Source organism: Heloderma suspectum, chromosome 8, assembly GCF_057233095.1.
Source record: "Heloderma suspectum isolate Gila_16-S chromosome 8, 16-S_ref, whole genome shotgun sequence".
Lineage (NCBI taxonomy): Eukaryota > Metazoa > Chordata > Lepidosauria > Squamata > Helodermatidae > Heloderma > Heloderma suspectum.
This window is the reverse complement of record NC_139465.1, coordinates 43,127,173-43,145,685: the sequence shown is the minus strand read 5'-3', so window position 1 is coordinate 43,145,685 and position 18,513 is coordinate 43,127,173. Positions and strand designations below refer to the sequence as shown.

Genomic DNA, 18,513 nt, shown 5'->3' with positions numbered 1-18,513 from the left:
CTACAAAGGGGGACATGATAGAGGAGTATAACAGTGTTTCCGTTCCCTGCTCTCTATCCCAGTATACTGCGGGGCTTTCTGGAGTTGAATTCAAGCCATATTGTGGGACATTCTGTAGTTCCTCAGGAACTCATCCAAGGCTTCCTCCTGAATAAGAAAATTGGTCATGGCAAACAAGCATCACCAGAGGCTGCCCAGTATATTTTGGGCTGGTGAATGCATTGGGGGCTGCGTTCAAAGACACCCCCTCCCAGTGAATTCACCAAATGCACGAGAGGAGGGGTGGGATCGCATCCTGGACAAGCTCCTGGACACCAAAGCACCCGCCGGCCACCCCTACTCAGCCCCAGTGCCGCATGTGCACAGTGCACATAAAGATGTACGTACATAGGGGTTCCTGCTTGCGTGTGGAAGCCACGCAGGGCCCCTCAACACTAACGTTGACTGCATGGCCACCAAACGGTATGGCCAGTGGGTCTGCTGGGACCACGGCCTCAGCAGACAGGACAATGTGGAGAGGGTTCCCTCGAAGTGGAGCAAGTACCAAAGTGAAAAGGGATGAAGCTCTGCTGCGCCACCTCGCCTCCGGACTGTCCCCCAAAGAAAGTGTCCTGGAAAACTCTCAGCTGTGAAAGGACTAAAAATAACCCACCGCTTTCCAAAGTGGAAAGCCTTCGCCGGCTCCAGCCAGTGATCGATCCTGTTATCAAGGGGCAGGTGTGCTCGTTCCCACGTCACTGGGGCTCGGGGCTACTTTTGCTCGGAGCGCCTGGTATAAAAATGGTGGAGGCCACCTCAGCCTCTCCTGGACGTCGTTCACAGGAGTCGCTAGCATGGCTGCCTTGTGGCTTTTATCCTGCCTCGCACTCTTCAGTGCTGCTCAGGGACTGGGTAAGTCTCCACAATGCCCGCGGTTTGGTGCCCCATCTGGGGCGGAGGGCAGCCTTTCCGTGGCTGTATTATCTGGGCTTGGGTGGATCAAAGTAGTTTGCACGAGCTTGGTAAGAGTGAGATAAACAGCGGGGGCAGCTTCTGGTCTTGTCCTGCTACAGCGGGGTCAAGCTCAGTCCGGAGGGGACCGGCGAATCCATTCAGCAAAGTCAGAAGGCAGGCAAAGATCAGAAGCACACGATTACCCGTCAGGAAGAAGGGCACCCAAATGCACGGTCCGAGGCACAGCCAAATTCAGGCCCAGGCAAGCAGTCCAAAGCAAGCACAATCCAAGGAATGGGACCTGACCAGGAGTCAAGGGCCAGCCGCATGAGAGATCAGTCAGGAGAAGATGCAAGCGTAGGCAACGTCATCGTCTTTGTTTCTTTCACTCCAGAAAACCTGGAGGTGACAGACAGGGGGCTACTTAGGGTTTTATTTACTATTTATCCCATTTCTATCCTGTCCACTAGCCAAAGCTCTCTGGGCAGTTCACAAAAATTAAAACCACCAAGTACAGCGTAAAACAATATCAAATATGAAAGCTTAAAACTACAGTATAAACCCAGCATAAACCTAGCAGCAATGCGGAGATTGAAAATACGGATTCAAAACAGCAGAACTAAAAGACTAGAGCGCTAAAATGCTGGGAAAAGAAAAAGGTGCTCTCCTGGCACCGGAAGGTGTATAACGTAGGTGCCAGGCGAACCTGTCTAGGGAGCTCATTCCACAGCCAGGGTGCCACAGCAGAAAAGGCCCTCTTCTTGGTAGCTAGAACCGCACTTCCTTTGGTGGGGCTCCCTGAGAAGGACTGCTGAAGATGATCTTAGGGTCCAGGCAGGTGTATATGGGAGAAGAGGATCCTTCCGGTTACCTGGCCCCCAGCCGTTTAGGGCTTTGAATGTTAATACCAGCACTTTGAATCGGGCCCAGACATGGCAACTGCGGCAACATAAACGGGTGTCTCACTTAAAAATGCCCCTGAGCGCAGCATGATTTCAAGCGCCCCACATTACCACTCCTCCCCAATCCATGCCTGTGAACAGCCAGTGTGTCCCGGGTACGTGCAGCATTTCCCAGCTTAGAGCAAAGACAGCAAGAGCTGATCGACATGCTCAGGGCGTGGGGAGACACTCACGGTACAGTCCCCAGAGGCAGTGCAGGTGAAAGGGGAGGCACAATCATGGTCTTCAAATATCCGTAAGGTGGTCATGCAGAGGATGGGGCAGAGGTGCTCTGGGTTGCTCCAGAGGGCAGGGCAAGAAGCAATGGGCGGAAGTCACAGGGAAGCAGCTTTTGGCTACAGAGTGGGACCGTTTTCGTAAGAGCGAGGACTGTCTGGCAGCGGGATAGGCTACGGGGGGGGGGGCGGTTCTCCTCCACTGGGGGTATTTAAACAGAAGCTGGACAGCCATCTGTCAGTCCCTGCCAGCTCTAGGATGCTAATGTTAAAACTCTGTGCACGTTCAAAATGCTGAGCGTTTTAAAACACAAACAAAAAAACACGTAGCACATCAGGGAAAGACGAGGCTGGAACCCTTCTCCCTAACGTGCCTTCCTGACACGCTAGCTGTTCGTGGGCATGGCCTGGGGAGAAGGGTAATGTGGGGAGCATTAAACCATGCCATGCTCGGGAGCATTTTAAAGGGACGTACCCATTTATTTAGCTGCAGTTGCCAAATTGGGTGGCGGTGCTGCAGCAGGAGTACGGCCTGAGGGCAGGGCCAAGATGGCTCTCGGGCCTCCTGAAGTCGCCCGCTCCTGGCGTAGGTTGAGTTTTAGTCTCGGCAGCATTTTGTATAGAACCAGGTTGTCCTAGGCACTGCAGGATGGAGAGGCAGACCACCGGCAGGCGTCTGGCTCAAGAGAAAGGGGTCCCGCACAAGTATTTTGACCGGTAGCACCAGGGGCTGTCCGCTTAGAAGCTCCCGAGACAGAGGGAAGAGAGGGAAGAGAGGCCACTGCCTGTGTATTACAACATCCCACTGTTCCTGCACAGAGACCAACAGACACCAGTCACTTAGCAGCTTGCTTAGGAGCGTCTGTCTTTGCCGTGTGACAAGGGGGGAGGTACAGGGGACCCCTTGACTGCTTTCCTCTCTTGCCATGGGGCCTCAGCGTGAGGGGCTCACTTCCTTTGTTGCTTCCAGGCTGCGGTCTCCCCGCAATCCACCCTGTTGTCTCTGGCTACACCCGCATCGTCAATGGTGAAGAGGCGGTGCCTGGATCATGGCCCTGGCAGGTCTCCTTGCAGGTAAGGGCACTTGGGAAATGATTGGAAACCCGTTTGCTTCTTGTGTTGGTTTACAGTTCTTCTACCAGAGCTTAACTCTGGAACATCTTTGTGTGGGGGTGTGGTATTGTGGTAAGTGAACTGCGTGTTGGGAGTTGTAGGATAGGCATGGAAAGAAGTGGGGAGGAAGAGGACGTGAAAGGGAGGAGTCAGGAGGATTGGAGGAGAGACTCAGTTTTAGGAAAGGCCAAGCGAAGGCCTAGAATGAAGAAGCATTCAGGTAGCTGTCCCTGGTGTCTTGGGATTCTTGCAACAACAACTTGGCAAGGAGGGTGGGGTGGCTCTTCCACCGTTGACGCCAGCACCCCCTTTCCTCCAAGCCCCGGGTGAGCCAGGCATCCCCTTTACTTCTTGGCCTAGGATGCCTGAGGCCTGTGTGCTGGCTATTCACGATAAGGAACATCCAGATGCAAGGAAGCGTGCATCGCTCATCCATCGCTTGGGAGCAGAAGCTCAGAGGATCTTCCATAATTTACCTGTTGTGGATGATAAATATGAGACAGTTTTGGCTGCTTTCAGAAAACTTTTTGTGTCTAAAGTTAATATTGTGGTGGAATGCTATAAATTTCGCCGGGACAGAAACAAGGAGAAACTACAGATCAGTATATAGCTGTTCTGAGGGAAATGGTTGTTACTTGTAATTTTGGAGATATGGCAGAGGAAATGATCCGGGATCAGTTGGTGGAGAAAACAGTGATGCCCCACATCAGGGAATGCGTCTTGCTAGAAACTGATCTTACCTTGCAGAAAGCCATGACAGTTGCCAGCCAGATAGAAACTGCAGTGGCAGAGGCAAAGCTAATGGATCAAGGCAAGATAGAACCAGTACAAGTTGTGCTGCCTTTCAAGAAAATCCTGAGGTCTATGGACAAGTTTAAAGATGGTACAAATAAGTAGGGATGGCGGAGAAATCCGCCACGGACCCCAATGTGGCCAGATTCAAAGGAATCCAGCCTCCAGAGTCTGTGGCGGAATGGCACCACTCACCTCCGCCTCCCTCTGGAATCCTCTGGAGCCAGATCCTACCCACGGCGACTCTGCAGAGCCACTGGCCAGCTCCGTATTGCCAGCGATATGGCCGCCATTGCTGCGCCATATCGCTAGGTTAAGGGCTGACTCCAGACGCAAATGGCATCCAGTACGCCATTTGCGTCTGTGGTTTTTCCTGCAATAGGCTAGCGTAGTGGATGCCATTTGGTGTAGTGGACGCCATTTGCGTCCAGAGTCAGCCCTTAACCTAGCGATACAGCACGGCAATGGCGGCTGGCTGTATCACTGGTGATATGGAGCCGGCGGCTGGCTCCATGGAATCACCATGGACCAGAGCCGGCCGAAGAGGATTCCGGGGGATGGACGGATCACCTCCCCCTGTGGGCAGATTCCCCCTCAGAGCTGCAGGTAGGGAATCTGCCCATCCCTATAAATAAGTGCCCAGAGCCCTCAAAATGTGCACAGACAGTATGCTATCGCTGTGGATCAACACAACATCCAGCAAATGATGCTAACTGCCCTGCAAGGGAGGCTCAGCGCAGGGTATGCCAGAGGGCCCAGTCTCAACAATCTATAGGTGAAGCTGCTGTGCCAGAAGTTACTGTTTTAAGTCTGGAAGAACTTGCTGAAGCTACTACAGTGGACAGAATGACATGCGTTGTTAACAGTGCGTGTTCCTACGATAAGGAAGTCCCAGGACATTGAGTTGATGTTAGATACAGGCTCTGCAGTCTCCATACTGCCCAAGTCTGTTTATATACAGTACTTCAGTAGCTCCCCACTTACAGCACCTAAACTGCGTCTCGTAACTTACTCAAGGAATCCAATCTCAGTTCTTGGTTGTCTGTCAGCAAAAGTAGCATTTGAGACAAATTGTGTGGCAGCTGAGTTCTACGTTGTACCAAAGGGAACTCCCATCCTGGGCAGAGATCTTTTTGTTGCACTGCGCATGCATGCAAGTACTTAATGGGACTATCACCTCCATACCACACAACAATACTACAGTTCATACTTCGCTTGCAACCATAATAGCTCACAACACAGAAGGAGAATTAGGCTGTGCAAAGGGCTTCATTCACAAAGTTAAAATTAGACACAATGTGAGGCCAGTACAACAGAAACTATGCCGGTTACCATTTGCTGTGAGAGATGCTGTATCACAAGAACTTAAAAAATTAGTGCAGAATGACATCATTGAGGCTATTGATTCTTCTGAGTGGGTTTCCCCAATTGTTGCAATTACAAAGAAGACAGGAAATATCCGTCTTTGTGTGGACTTGAGGGAGCCAGACAAGGCTGTGGTAGTTGATAGCCACCCACTCCCTCACATAGAAGAAATCTTTACTGAACTGTGGGGAGCCACATTATTTTCCACCCTTGACCTACAAAGTGCATATCATCAAGTCTTATTACATGAGGAGAGTAGAAACCTCACTGCATTCATCACCCATGATGGCTTGTTTTGTTTTAAACATGTCCCATATGGTTTAGCATCAGCCCCCAGTGCCTTTCAATGGATGATGTCTCTGATTCTTAAGAATCAGCCAGGAATTCAGTGCTATCTGGACAACATTATCGTATTTGGACAGACCCCAGCACAACATGAAAAAGTCTGCAAACTGTCTTGCAGTGCATAACAGATGCAGGACTAAAGTTGAACCTTTCCAAATGTGTGTTCAGACAGAAGGAGTTACCTTTCCTTGGGTATATTATATCACAATATGGATTGAAACCTGATCCCGACCATGTCAAGGCAGTTACAGATGCTCTACCACCTAAAGATGTCCAAACACTGCGCTCCTTCTTAGGCCTGAGCAACCAGAGGTGATTGCTTCCATCACATCTGCTCTGACTGCTATTTCCAAGGAGCAGTTTAAAGCTGCTTGCTTGTCCTGTCCAGTACAATGCAAACTACGGGATTACCTCATGGTGAAATGGCCACACAATATGCATAATGTGGATCAGGCCCTGTTGCCCTTCTTTAAGATTCATCAGGAATTGTCCTTATATGATGGGTTAGTGATCCGGGGTACTCAACGTCTCATTATGCCACCAGAATTACAAGCAAAACTGATACAATTGGGCCACGATACACATCAAGGGATTGTACGAACCCAACAACGACTGCGTAATTTATACTGGTGGCCTGGAATGGATACACAAGTTGAGGCTGCTACCAAATCTTGTGTGACTTGCCAGCTTCATGACAAAACAGCAACCACACATTTGCCTCCACTACAGCCTGTCCCACACCTGATTCAGCCTGGGAGAAGCTGGCCATTGACCTTGTGGGGCCATTTGATTAGGGGCCTGCCAATTGTCGTTATGCCATTACCCTTACAGACTATTTTAGTAAATGGCCCGAAGTGGCTTTTACTCCAAATGCTACTTCTGCTACTGTTATCAAGTTCCTCGCTTCAGTTTTCAGTAGAGAAGGCGATCCCAAGGAATTGATCTCAGATAATGGCACCCAATTTACTTCGGTAGAGTTTGAAACTTTCCTGTCAGAAAGGAATATCAAACACAGACGCTCATCAGTTTATTATCCACAGGCGAATGGAGAGATGGAGCATTTTAATAGGAGTTGGAAGGGAAGTCTACAATCAGCTGACTTGGAAGGCAAGGCGTGGAAACCTTTCATTACAGAGTTTTTACAAGTTTATAGAGCCACAAGGCATGCCACAACACAGAAGTCACAGTCTGAATTATTACACGGGAATGAGGTGCATACAAAGCTTAGCGTTGCTGGACTACAAATGCTTAAGCCAGATACTTCTTGACAGTCAGATGTGAGGCAAACAGTACAAAAGAAACAACAAAAGTATAAGAGGTATACAGATCACCGCTATGGAGCCAAGGAACCAGGAATACAATGTGGTTCATTTGTACGGGTGAAGAAACCGGGATCATTCGAAAAGGCGAATCGAGATTCACTTTACCCCTCAAGGTACTCGACAGAGTATGACAATACACCTATAAACTGTCCGATGGCCGGATATGGAATGCCTGGTAGCTGACTCCTGTTCATTCTGACCAGAAATAGCCAGATATGGAATGCCAGCAACCTGGCTCCTACTCAGTATGATCCTGTTGCTGACACTACTGGTCACCTAGTTGGCACTGATGTCTCCAGTGCATTACCCCTTGCACAGAATAGCCAACCAGGACCTTTGCCGGATCAATGTTCTCAACGCACCAGACGACAGCCTGCATGGGCTAAAGACTAAGTTCTGTAATTTTCTTACATCAGCTGCAATTAACAAGGTCGTTGATTCGAGGACAACTTGTCTTGCGTTGTTTGCAGAGATGTCCTAGTCTTTTATGTATCAGTTGGTTGGGGAGCAGGTATTGTGTTTTAAATAAGGGGGATATGTGGTGTTGTGGTAAGTGAACTGCATGTTGGGAGTTGTAGTATAGGCATGGAAAGAAGTGGGGAGGAAGAGGAAGTGAAAGGGAGGAGTCAGGAGGATTGGAGGAGGAGACTGCTTGAGTTTCAGTTTTAGGAAACGCCTAGTGAAGGCCTAGAATAAAGAAGCGTTTAAGTAGCTTTTTCTGTTGTCTTGGGATTCTTTCAATACAACAGGGGGTTAGCACTGGAATATATGAAATAACAATAAAGGGGACACTGTGTTTCTGATCATGTGCAAAATATGCACTTCCCCAATGCCAGGCCTGTGCCCAAACATCTGCCCTTCAAAGGGGGGGTGGGCAGAATAAGAGACAGAGAAGGGGTGGCTCTATCCACTTCTGACTCCATCCCTGCCCATTGGAACGTGGGACCCCACCCTGACATAGCCCCAAGGGAATGCAGCTCTCAACAGAGACATGGTTCCCCGCCACTGTCTGCTCTGACGGCAGATCTTCAGGGGCCTCTTGCCTGTTCTTGCTGGATCTCATCTTCTCCTTTTGTCGGTCTGTCTTGCAGGAGAAGAGCGGTTGGCATCTCTGCGGTGGATCTCTACTCAATAAGGACTGGGTGATGACCGCTGCTCACTGCGAGATGACGTAAGAACACAGCCCCTCCGGCGTTGTGGGGATATAAAAACAGGAACGGACATTTGGGGGGAGCCTAAGTGGGGGGAGGTCATACACTGCCAAGGCTAACAGATATGCCAACTGCGTCTGGCAGAGCAAAGGAGTGAATGATGGCCCTGGGCCCAAAAATGGCATTAGCCTGGAGGATTTCGTTTCTGAATGTTGTTCAGGCATGCCTTTGTTTGTTACAAAACGAGTGATGCTCCCCCGCCTCCCTACGGAATTATAACAACAACCCTACTGGAGTCAACCCACAGCTGACACCAGTTAGCTCCCCACAACCTATTTATGTATTTATTAAATGTATATCCCTCCTTTCTGCCAAAATGGCCCTCAAGGCAGCTAGCAGTCACAAAATACGGATTAAAAACAAAATCTTAATTAAAACATAGCATAACAAATTTTTTAAAAAATTAAAAACACAACTATACAAAATAGCTTCCAATCAGTATTGAAGAGATCACCCTATTATTGATTGACTGACTGACTGATTATTTGAAGTATTTTTATGCCAGCCCTCAGCGAAAAAGGCTCTCAGAGTGGTGTATATATAGAATTAATTAAACAGGGCTGTCCCTGCCTGCAGGCTTACAATCTAAAAGGGCGCAACACGCAAGGAAAAAGGGAAGCGGGGGGTAATTCTTTCAGCAGGGCTGGTGGAATGGCCCCGCTGTCCCTCTCATTGTCCTCAGCTCAGCCTGCTGGAATGGCTGCCGGTGGTTCGTTGGCTGCACTCATCAGGACATACGCTCCTGGTGGAGCCTAAGATTTTGGACTTTGGCCCATGATGGGTCAGAATAAGGCCTCCTGTATCGCAGCAGCCGCTCATTAAAATTCCCCGCCAGTAGAACTTAGACAAGAGCCTGCGGAAGGACAACAGAAAGACGGCCGTAAAGCTCCCTTGGCAGAGAGTTTGGGGGCCTGGGAGTGCCCCCTCCCCGAAAGGCCCTCCCTCTCTCATGACCGCGCCAAACATGCCTCCAATGGTGATGGGTCTGAGAGAAGGACCTCCCCAGGAGACCTTTCAAAGCGTGCAGGTTCGTGTGGGAGAAGGCGGCCTTCGAAATAATTGCGTAATTAACCTGTGAGACAAAGCACCAGAAGTGTTGCTGCTGCTGTTCATATTGTTGTCGACATTATTCTAATGAGAACATTTACCGGAGGGGGCAACTTTGCATGGAGGAATGGCAGTGAGAGGAAACGGGGTGCTTAACTCTCCCCCCCACTGCTGTTTTGGCATCCCAAATCCACATCAGCACTGCTTCGCCTCCCCCCGGAGCTCCAGAGACTCAGGAATATATATGACATTCCATGGAGATGGGGGGCCGGGTGAAGGGAAGCAGCTGTGGGGTTCCCAGAGTGGGCAAATGCAGGCAGGGAAAGGGTTACGCTGATTCTCCGCTCAGCATTGCCCCCTCCTGAAGCTGCTTTTTATTTAGAAACAAAAGTCCATTGGGGATTTGTTAGGTGGCTTGGTGTGCCCCCCAGTAGCAAGGTTGTTGCCCCCACTTCTGGTGCGTGTGGGCAACGCACTGCTGCAGGACTGAGCTCCTGGGAGCATCGCATGAAGGATAAAATACAATTCAGCCACCTTTACTATGAAGAAGACCACCAACCGTGTTTTTGGAGTTAAGTTTAGTATTCCAAGAACTGAGTTGCTATATCAAGGGGAAACCACTTTGCCTGAGGTTTTTCTGCGAGCCTGTTAAAATATACTTTGCACACCTGTAGTGTAAGAACAAAAAAGCGCTCCTGGCAATAGCTCAGTTGACTTGGACGATAAATGTCGATAAATCCAAGCTGCTAAACAGCCCAGATGTGAGGCCTTGCAAGCTGACCTTGCAAAGCCTCGGCTCCTTTGTCAGCAGAGTGAACAGAAAGGGGCCTTTGCTCCCAGCTCCAGGACTCTTTCCTGTGTAATGCAGAGGTTGCCCACACACCCTGTGGGGGTGACACCAAACCTTCGAGGAGCAAAGGGCTGGCTGTGTCTGATCTCGTCTGTTCTCGGAAGCTAAGCAGGGTCAGCCCTGGTTAGTACCTGGATGAGAGACCGCCTGGGAATCAGGCTTCCTGCATTGAGCAGGGGGTTGGGCTCGATGGTCTTGTAGGCCCCTTCCAACCCTATGTTTCCATGATATTCTATGACCTCGCTTCCTTTTTCTCACTGCTTTTGCTTGCTTTTTCCAGCACCTCCAAGGTTGTTGTGCTTGGTGAACATGACCGCAGCTCCCCGGTGGAGAAAATTCAGAAGTTGGCTATTGAGAAGGTTGGTGAAGCAGCTTGGCCACTAGACACTCGCTGGCAGTGGTGTAGGGGTAAATGCTGGCGTGCAGGCGTGCATCAGAAGAGGCCCCATTGCCACATCCCCAAGGAGCGTAAAAAAAGGAAGTCAGTGGTGTTGATCCGTGGGTGTGTTTGTGGGTGTGTACTCAGGGGTGGCCCCTTAGAGTTAAGGTGAGTCACAAAATTAAACAAGGTTCTGCCCTGATCAGCTTCAAAATTCCACTGCTTATAAAAATGAACCTTCTCAGCTAATAGCATGGAACTTGGCATCCACGATCTACTTGATGAGTTCTACCACTGTGCAAAATTTCAAAGTGATCCGATACAAATTTCTGTAGGTACAGCCAGTTTAAAAAGTGCTGAAAATGAGCACATTCGTCCTTTTAACTCCAAGCTGCGGCTAGGCATGTCATATATTTTCTTCAAATTTGGGTGGGAACTACTGATGTACATAATTCAGGCATGTTGAGGAGGTGTGCCTTGCATCGGTTTTGTGAAGTTCTGAGCAGTGGTTCAAATGTTATAGTGGTTCTCCTGCCCCATGAAAGCCTACGGCAGCAACTGCTGGCAAAGTTATATCGGGCATGCTCAGTTTCACTCTGAAGCTAGAACGCTGGCCGTAGTCCAGTGTTTTCAGAGGAATTCTGTTACAGAGGGCTTCCGTGTGCAAAGTCGATCCCGGCATTATGGAATGTGACCTTAAAAGGTGAGGCTACATGTTACTACACAGATTGTGGCCCCAGCATGGAGAAGGGCTAAGGGGGACTTTAACCCCCCCACCCCCATGTTCCCAAACCTGGATGAGGCCCCTATGTCTCTAATTTCCATTGCCAAAAAGGCATCCAGTTGCAATGTAAATTGCAGGCCTAGGGGAAAGGGTTAAAGCCCCCTACCCACCACTCTATGGGGTCCCTTGAGTCAAAAAGAAGAAAAAAACAACCGCTAGCTACATCTCTAAAGGAACATGCAGTTTGACCCTCAGAGAATTTGGGAGGGGTTGGGTGGAATGCACAGGTGGGGAGAACTGAAGGGTCAGGCCTCACACCACCTTTTTGAAAGCAGAAATGCAGTACAAGGCCCCCAGGCATTGCTCCTCACTTCTGTGTGGTGAGAAAAGGGCACACAAAATCGTGTCTCACCTGTCACACTGAATGTCTGTTCACTGTTTAGGTCAGCGCATTAAGACGGTTGTGAGAATCTAGCCCTGTTCAGCCATTCCATCGTGTGTCAGCTCTACACATGAGGAAGGAAAGCAGGGCTGAGCTCCTGAGCTCCACCCCCTGCCTCACCATTCTCATCACTTTCTACATGTGCAGCATGACCGTCTGCGGATGTTCCGTAGCAGATCTCCCTGAGATTTGAGATTCCTGATTCTTGAAAGGGAATCATAATTACCATTAGTTAAGCATTTATAATCTCATTTATCATATGGGTAAACTAGCAAGAAAGCAGATTCAAATACATTGGGGAGAAGGTAGGATTGCCGACGCAGTAATTACGAATTTCCTTTTTCAAAAACTGGGGAAGTTCAATGTTTGTTTGTTTGTTTGTTTTAAAACTGCTTTAAGACCAGAGTTAAGGCTGTCTCATGTTTGCTCCACGCAGCCAGGAAACTGGGAGCTAAAGCTCATGCCTTAAGTGATGTGCTCTGTGATCCGTGATGATGTTGTGCAATACCAGAAATTGTGCTTGCTTGCAAGCTTACCCTCCATCCAGCCACACTTTTCCTTGGTCAACAAAGATGCCCCACATTGTCCTGGTCCTGTATTGCCTTATGAGGCATCTGGCCTTTTTGCTAGGAGAGGGCTTCCTCTCACTGTTTCACCCATCCAGCAAGGTACCGATGTAAGGTGTTACTTAGGAGGATTTCTCTAGCAAAACAGTAAGGCTCTGATGCTTCATAAGGCAATACAGGACCAGGACATCCACGGGTGTCTCCACGGTCAGGTTGCTGCGAGCCGGCTCCGTTTGGAGGTTGTTTGGGGCACATGATGTTCTAGACATCCAGCAGCCACCCCAGAGCTTTTCACAGAAAAAGCGGATTTCCTGAGACCACTTGAAGTCCAGTTCTTCTCCTTAAGTCTGGTTCTCCACGCTTTACTCTGCGTACCCAAAGTAAACCCCTGCATTTACTTTGGGTATGCTAGACCCTGGTCACGTGGTGTTTCCTGCCCCTGTATTTCCCAGCACAAACCAATTAGTGTCTACTCAGAAGTAACTCCCACCGTGGTCAATGAGGCTCGTCCCCTCATTGCACATTGTAAAGCACTAATTCCCTAAAGGCTGTGAAGTGCTATCTCAAAGCTGCGATTCTTCGATGTTTGAAGTAACATCGCTTGCTGTTAGGAAGTAAGTAATGCGCATCTTCAATCCTTCACAGCGTCGTATAGCGGCAGCTTGGGGGGGAAACACAAAGGGGGTAGAAGGGGGGCTGGTTGGAGCTACAGTGAATCGAGTGTTATGGGGTTAAAGGTAAAGGCTGACTAGAGTAAATCCTCTAAAGGCTGTGAAGCACTCCGTCGAAGCTGCTGTTCTTTGATATTTGGTTATTGCCGTTCAGAAGTAACTAATCCATAGCTTCGATCCTTCACCGCGTCGTACAGCAGCAGCTTAAGGGGGAAGCAGAAAGGGGGTTAAAAGGGGGGGGGGTGGAGCCACAGTACATCATGTTCATCAAGTTAAAGGCAGACTGGAGTAACTCCCCCACACATGTCTGTGAATTGCTAGGTCAAAGCCGCGTGTCTTTGGTGTTTGGTTTTCGGAAGTAATTAATGCACTGCTTCAATCCTTCACAACGGGAGCTTCAGGGGGAAGGAGAAAGGGGGGGTAGAGCCTGGATGTGGGGGAGCCTCTCTTATTGTTTGAGTAACCCCCGCTAGTCTAATGTCGTTCACTCTAATCCCCCCCCCCGAGTATGTTCCTGTGAAGTGGCTCAGAATGGTACGGTGCACTCATTCGTGGAGTCCTGTGTGCACCAAAGCTGATTCCTTGAAAAATCCTGGTGAGCCACCAGGTTAAGACCTTCTGTTGTCATGGAGATCCCCCGCCCCGCATGCAGGACAACATGGGGCATCTTTGCTGGTCCCAGACACACCATCCTCCCTATCTGGATTAAGGGCTGAAAGACCTTTTGTCCTCCTTTTTGGTGATGCATTTCCTCTTCTTTGGCAATTCATAAATGCCTGCCCTCATCTAGGGATGCTGGAGGAATCTGCTGTGGACTCAGATGAGGTTGGATTCTCTGGAGTCCACAGAAGACCGGCTGCACTCACCTCTGCATGCTCAAGAGCTCCCACAGGGCAGCTCTCCAGCTTTCTAAAAAATGCAGTAGGCTAATGGCAGCTGCCATTAGCTTATTGCAGGAAAATTACAGCTGTAAATGGCGCATTGTATGCCATTTGCAGCCGTAAAGTACTTACTTTTACATAAATAAAGCCATAAACTGCTGCAGTTTATGTGAAAGTAAGTGCTTTACGGCCACAAATGGCGTAAAATATGCCATTTACTGCTGCAATTTTCCCACGATAGTGTCTTTTAGAAAGCTGGGGAGCCACTCTGCCAGCTCCAGAGGGCGCGGCAGGGCTCCAGAGAAATCCGCGGGGCCCCAAGCAGCCTGAATTGCCCCACAGTGGAGACCCCCAGATCGGACGTTGGGGGATTCGCCCATCCCTAACCTCGTCTGGTCTGAAGACGAGGGACCCTAAGGAGGGGAGCAGGCTGGGCCCTTGACGTAGCCCATCAGCAGCTAACACCTGCAAAGAAGAATGCACAGGCACATCCAGGTCACAGTCTTCCCGTAAGGGCACTGTATTTATAGTAAGTATTTCTAAATGTGCGTATATGCGTATAAATTGGAATATGCACATTTTAGGCAAAGCTCTGTTTGTGTTCTGGGTGATGCGTTTCCTTTTTTCGGGGATACATGAAGAACACCCAAAAGGAAGGAAGCAGGGGCATTCTGATGAGACAACACGCTCCCCCCGGACTTTGCCCACTGTATCCTGTTTGCAGCACTCACAATTTCTCTCTCTCTCTCTCTCTCTCTCTCTCTCTCCCGCACCAGGTCTTCAGCCACCCAGAGTGGGACCCAGTTACTATCAACAATGACATCGCCCTCATCAAGCTGGCCACCCCTGCTGAGATGAGCCCCACTGTGTCCCCCGTGTGCCTGACAGATGCCGTGGATCTGTTCAAGAGCGGAGACCTTTGTGTCACCACCGGCTGGGGCAGGACACGCTACAACGGTGGGTCTGGCAGGGGCTTGCATGTCACAAGAAGAGAGCTGCCCCCCCCCGCTTTTTGCCTCCATCTTGGGTTGAAAGAGAGGCGCAGATTGCAGCAGGAAGAGGAGGCACATCTCGGCTATTGTGCATCTCCAGCCTTCCTGGTGCCCCCTAGAGATGTCCACTGGTGAGGAGGCAGATAGTCGCAGAAGGTGTGAGGAAGTGGTGTCTCTGCTGGCACCAGACGGATCATTGACCATGCCCGTCTGTACAGGGGCTGTGCTGTGCGGTAAATAGACTTCTTTCTGCCGTCCAAACCATCATCTGGAACAAACGAGCCCCTCAGACAAAAGCAGGCAGCCATCCTGCAGGTGCGACATAGCGACATACCGAGCTAGCGAGATAGAGGAGGTGTAGGTGCTGCCGACAAAACCGCTATTTCGATTTAACACTTTAATTTTTTTAAAGAAGTTAGAGGCTGCCCGGAGCACACCTATATTGTGCGGGGACGGCCACCAGAGTTTAGTGGGAGGCAAGGTGGAGTAAATGCCATGAGGTAGCACAGACCTCTGACGACCGGCCCTGAAATGGCAGAAACAGCAGGGAAACACAGGCAGGGAAAACACTGGGGAAACACCCCTTGACTGGGGTCAGTGAGGTGAAAAACATATCCCTGGGCAGGGCTATCATGCTGGAGTAAGTTGCTTGTGGAGACACCCCCCTGGAGAAAATAGGAGCTTATTTTTCTCCAGGATGATTCTCGTGCTGCCTGAATGCTTCTTCCGAAAACAAAGTGGAGCAGTTCAGTGGCCTCCTTCAAAGCTGGCTTTGTTCCGTCACCCTTGAAAATTGTGGGTGTTGCTACAAACCCAGCAAGGCATGCTGGGCCTGGCTGTACAACTGGCCACAGTCGTTGGCGCCCACAAGGAGAGAGGAGTTTATTGCACATGTATTGTTGCTGCTATTCTTATTACACCATCAGTGTGCACGGCAGTTTACGGAGTAAAACAGGACAGGTCCCTGCCACAATGGCCTTGCAATCTGAAATCCAACTCAGGGGAGATGACAGGGGAGGGGCAGGGGAGAGAAGGTGGAGGTGGAAACCAGGAGGTGACGGCGGAGGTGTGGTTGCAGCCGGTGCTTAAGCGTAGTTACAGGTGGGCAGGAGAACTCTGGCATGGTGCCAGGGGCGTCACAGCACATGTGGGTTCTGCGGAGGGCCCCGAAGGCGGTACAAGAAGGGGCAGCCCTGCCTTTCAGTTCCAAACCTGCAGGGCAGCAAGGGAGACGGATCAGGGCAGCCTTCCCCAACCTGCTGCCCTCCCGGTGTGTTGGACTGCAACTCCCAGCGTCCACAGCCAGCAATCCATAGTGGGAGGACACCAGGTTGGGGGGGCTGGAGTAGAGACTCTGGGGGTAATTGTGGGTTGGAGATGTTCTTCCAAGCAAGGACGATCCCACTGTGGGCACATCTAGCGGACTGTGGGTGTTCCAGTTCCTGATTTGATCCTGTCTCCTGCAGCTTTCAACACCCCCAGCAAGCTGCAGCAAACGGCCCTACCCCTGCTGTCCAACGAGAAGTGCAAGGAGTACTGGGGCAGCAAGATCTCTGACCTGATGATCTGCGCGGGGGCAGCCGGCTCCTCTTCGTGCATGGTGAGCGCCCCTAACCCCCTCCCAGAAAGCCCAGAACTGCCCCGCTCCCTCATCGCTACTTCCTTGGCGGAGAACCGTGGGTGGTTGGCGCCACAGCGAAGGAAGGTCACACTCGTCTCTCAAGTCTGGCAGTTGCTTCAATTCCACTGACTGGCTGTGGTGCTCCATGTTCTCACCTATGGGTCTCCCCTAGCCCTGTCTGGAGATGCCAGCGGTCTGTCTCTCTGTCTATGTGTGCACCCCCGCTTTCCACCAGCGTCACCAAGGCAGTGTACAACAATACGGATAAAAACTACAACCAGTGTTTTATTGACATCAAAACAAGTAACACACAATCAAATTCATGCTGGAGGCAGGCCACAGTTAGGAAAGTTGCAAACCAGGTTTGAGGACAGGTTTTCCTTCCCACAGTGCGCGCGCACACTCTTCATTTTTCCGGCTGTTGCCTCGATTTCAGACCAGTTTGACAGGTTTTTGAAACTGCACAGAACTCTGCAAAACTCATTTACCAGAAGTAGCAGACGACTGTACTCACCGCAAGCAGCAATCTCTCCTTTGAGCCGCTGCCGCCTTCCAATCTCTCTGAAAAATGTATTGATTCTCTCTGGCTGCTAAAAATTAACATCAAAGGCAGGGTCTCTTAACACTCCCTGAAAATAAGCTCAGACTCCAGGGACTCATTTCACACTGCTGGTGGGGGAATCATATAGTGGAATGTTTCCCCATTGGGAGAAAAAAAACCCAACACAAACAAATATAACATACCTAATATGGCTATTTCCTGGAAACTGTTAATTAAACTTACGTTAGCCCTTGGAAATCTCAGCACAAGACACTATTGTTTTTTGCTGCAACAGACTCGCACGGCTAGCCCTCTGGAAACTATTAGCTAGAGTTTAAAGGTTCAGAGCCACTTTACCCACCCGCATTGGTCAGGCTGGTGCAGCAATTGTGATTTATTACAAAAAGCAATGACTGGAATGCAATGAACTGGCAACTGTGATCTCTGGATTCTCTGTAAAAAGAGACGAAAGAAGGGAGGACAATTCCAGAGAAAAGGGCGTACGTGTGGAAGCAACCTTGGGGGAACATAATCATGCAACACCCCCCCCCCCCCGCCGCCAACAGCATGAAATGGTAAATGGTAGGAACAGAAGGTTGACCCTTTTATCTGTTTATCAGCTGATCCAAGGCATAGCTTAGGCAGGTGTGGGAGAAGCAGGCAGAGGTATATGAATGTGTGCTCTGATTTTTCCGGAATGTGGAAAACAAATGTCCCAGGACAATTGTCCTGGTTCTAAAGGGGTGGTGGATAAGGAGGAAAATGGCAGAGGACCTGGAAACTGTTAATTAAACATACAGTAACCCTTAAGTTTCCAGAAGGATAGCTGTGTTAGCCTGTTAGGAAGCCCTTCCTCTTGCAGAAGGCAGATCCAAGATTCAGCACAGAATGTGGAGCTAATACAATGAAGGTGCAATCCTACACATGTTTAAACAGAAAAAAGTCCTACAACTCCCAACATTCCCTGGCCAGAAGGACTTTTTCTGTCGAAACCTGCATAGGATTGCACTCTTGAAATACTAAACCCCCGCAACAAGTTCTAAGCTGCTATGCTTGCGTTTCCAGGGTGACTCCGGGGGACCCCTCGTGTGCCAGAAGGAAGGTGTTTGGCAGCTGGTGGGCATTGTGTCTTGGGGCAGCGGCCGCTGCTCAGTCACCACCCCAGCCGTGTATGCTCGCGTCAGCAAGTTCCGCACATGGGCCGAAGAAATCATGGCCAATAACTGAGCCAAGCGGCCGGAGGACCAATAAAATCTGTTTCTCCTTCATGAGTGTCCTGTTCATGCTTTATTCCTGCTACACAACACAACACATCCATCCCAGGCCTTTGCTGCACTGTGTGTCTGAGTGAGAGAGACCCTGTCTTTTCCTACGTTCCCCTCAAACAGCTCACAGCCCCTAAGGATCAGTTTTGTTTTTCGGGAGCACCATTGTGTTTAAAATTCCATGTTTAAATTCCACACATCTCAGCTAGGATGGCCATGCGTCCTCTTGTACAGAGGACTGTCCTTTATTTTGAACCTGTATTCTCTGTCTGAAGG

At 49.9% G+C, this 18,513-nt stretch overlaps 1 protein-coding gene across 1 annotated transcript; it reads left to right on the top strand.

Annotated features, from left to right (window-relative positions):
* The first annotated feature begins 805 nt into the window (after window positions 1–805).
* Window positions 806–18,242, top strand: LOC146339107 (chymotrypsinogen A-like). Its single transcript, XM_084812185.1, has 7 exons — window positions 806–891; window positions 3,081–3,184; window positions 8,139–8,218; window positions 10,436–10,514; window positions 14,595–14,775; window positions 16,277–16,410; window positions 18,038–18,242. The coding sequence occupies exons 1-7, from the start codon at window positions 834–836 to the stop codon at window positions 18,197–18,199; spliced, it is 798 nt and encodes a 265-aa protein (XP_084668311.1). The 5' UTR covers window positions 806–833; the 3' UTR covers window positions 18,200–18,242.
* The last annotated feature ends 271 nt before the right edge of the window (window positions 18,243–18,513 follow it).

What these genes read in the sequence shown, in the direction of transcription:
- LOC146339107 (XM_084812185.1), top strand. Translation starts at nt 834, where the DNA reads ATGGCTGCCTTGTGGCTTTTATCCTGCCTCGCACTCTTCAGTGCTGCT. An exon ending in GCTGCTCACTGCGAGATGAC is followed by an intron (nt 8,219 to 10,435) that starts GTAAGAACACAG and finishes TGCTTTTTCCAG; the next exon opens with CACCTCCAAGGTTGTTGTGC. An exon ending in GGGCAGGACACGCTACAACG is followed by an intron (nt 14,776 to 16,276) that starts GTGGGTCTGGCA and finishes TGTCTCCTGCAG; the next exon opens with CTTTCAACACCCCCAGCAAG.